We start from the raw sequence: 1,878 nt of genomic DNA, 5'->3' as shown, positions 1-1,878 counted from the left end.
CCGCGCACACCCCGCACACCCCGCTAACCGCTTGCGCGCCGCAGGGCCGCCATCGAGGGCGCGACGCTGGTGACGATGGCGCACCTGGAGGAGGCGCGCGACAAGGTGCTGATGGGGCCGGCGCGCCGCGCGCGGCTGCCGGACGACGAGGCCAACGCCATCACCGCCTGCCACGAGGGCGGCCACGCGCTCGTCGCCTTCTACACCAAGGTGCGCCGCCCCACATCTGGCCCTTTCCTCGCCCTTCCCAGTCCATTCCTTCTTTCCAGTCGCCAATCCTTTCCCTGTCCCTTTCCCTGTAAATGCGCATTCGCAGCTGCCCTACCTCTGCGAACGTTCATGGGCATCAGGCGAACCCTTAGCTCAGTTTCTCGCTGAAATAAAAAAAAATGTGTACAGTTAACACTTACATTCAAGTTTTTAATAGTTAGAATATGTAATGTAATTAAAAAGGTTTTCTTAATAATACTTATGTATTTAAGTAATTTACCACATTCTGTCTTCAATGTTAGCCCTAATTATGTAAATGCGTTTAAAACGATGTAGCATCGAGTATGAAATAGTACGTGTTGGTTTGTTGGTTGTCAGGACGCGCACCCGCTGCACAAGGTGACCATCATCCCGCGCGGGCCCTCGCTCGGCCACACCGCCTACCTGCCCGCCAAGGAGAGGTGAGCACTGCACTGCACAACACTACGCCAAACTCCCGATTTTTATCATATCTAGAGTTTCGAATAAGGCACACTTTAATCACTGATTTTTGTCTTTTTTAAACAAAAACTTTAGTTACCAAGATGTAGTGTCATGTTTTCTACCTTGGTGATGTTCTCGCTCTTACACGATCAATAACAGGAGTTATGATATCTTATCAATAGTTAACAGTTTTATCCGTTCCCAGTAACCGCGCTTGACCACTTGCACCAATGGCACCTTTTTTAATTCCTTTTTTTAGGATGGTCGGTCGATCCATGTTCTGACCTTAATTTAATACCATGAGACAACTGATTGGTATCTATTGAGACGATAATAAAACTAAAAAGCATTTTCTCATATTTCTTAAAAATGTATTTTCTATTTTGTAGATATCACGTAACAAAGCAGCAGCTGCTCGCCATGATGGACACCATGATGGGGGGCCGCGCCGCCGAGGAGCTCGTGTATGGGCCCGATAAGATCACCTCTGGTGAGTCTTGAAGCATTATCGATAAATTAATCTTATGCTAAATTGAGATACTCGTCATATACTCTGATTTCTCGAAAGCGTTCGACGTTTTTGACCATAATATATTTATAGAGAAACTCTGTCGGATTGGTATATGGGAAAAACAATTTAAAATAGTGGTGCGAACTATTATATAGCATAAGACTAGCTTTTGCCCGCGACGAAGCGTATAATTCGGTGTAGTTCAATAGATGCTAATACATATATATATTTGCATTTATATACATATATATGTATATATATAAACCTTCCTCTAGAAACACTATCTATTAAAAAGAAAACCCCATCAAAATCCGTTGCGTAGTTTTAAAAGACTTAGCATACACAGGGACATAGGGACAGAGAAAGCGACTATGTCGATGATGCTGATGTGTGTCGGTCGGCAGGAGCGTCGTCGGACCTGAAGCAGGCGACGTCGATCGCGAGCCACATGGTGCGCGAGTGGGGCATGAGCGACAAGGTGGGCCTGCGCGCGCTGCAGCCGCCCGCCGAGCGGGACGTGCTCGGGCCTGCCACCAACGAGCTGGTGAGAGACTCCCCCCCACCCTCATACTCGTGTGTCATAGCGGGTTACTGGGCTAGTGATCCGAGCAGAGGTAGCGCCTCCTCGAATGCGCTGTCTGCTGCGCATCACAAATAGGCGACTGGAAAGAAGG

At 47.8% G+C, this 1,878-nt stretch overlaps 1 protein-coding gene across 1 annotated transcript in view; it reads left to right on the top strand.

Moving 5' to 3' along the window:
* LOC119836494 (ATP-dependent zinc metalloprotease YME1L-like) overlaps nt 1-1,869 on the top strand; it is an 11,165-nt gene extending 9,296 nt beyond the window's left edge. Inside the window, 4 exon segments of the mRNA XM_038361853.1 lie at nt 31-210; nt 589-671; nt 1,083-1,183; nt 1,609-1,869. Of these exon segments, the coding sequence (XP_038217781.1) occupies nt 31-210; nt 589-671; nt 1,083-1,183; nt 1,609-1,862 (618 nt within the window). The 3' untranslated portion in view covers nt 1,863-1,869.
* Nucleotides 1,870-1,878: the final 9 nt, after the last annotated feature.

Source organism: Zerene cesonia, chromosome 24, assembly GCF_012273895.1.
Source record: "Zerene cesonia ecotype Mississippi chromosome 24, Zerene_cesonia_1.1, whole genome shotgun sequence".
Classification (NCBI taxonomy): domain Eukaryota; kingdom Metazoa; phylum Arthropoda; class Insecta; order Lepidoptera; family Pieridae; genus Zerene; species Zerene cesonia.
This window is presented reverse-complemented; position numbering and strand designations above follow the sequence as displayed.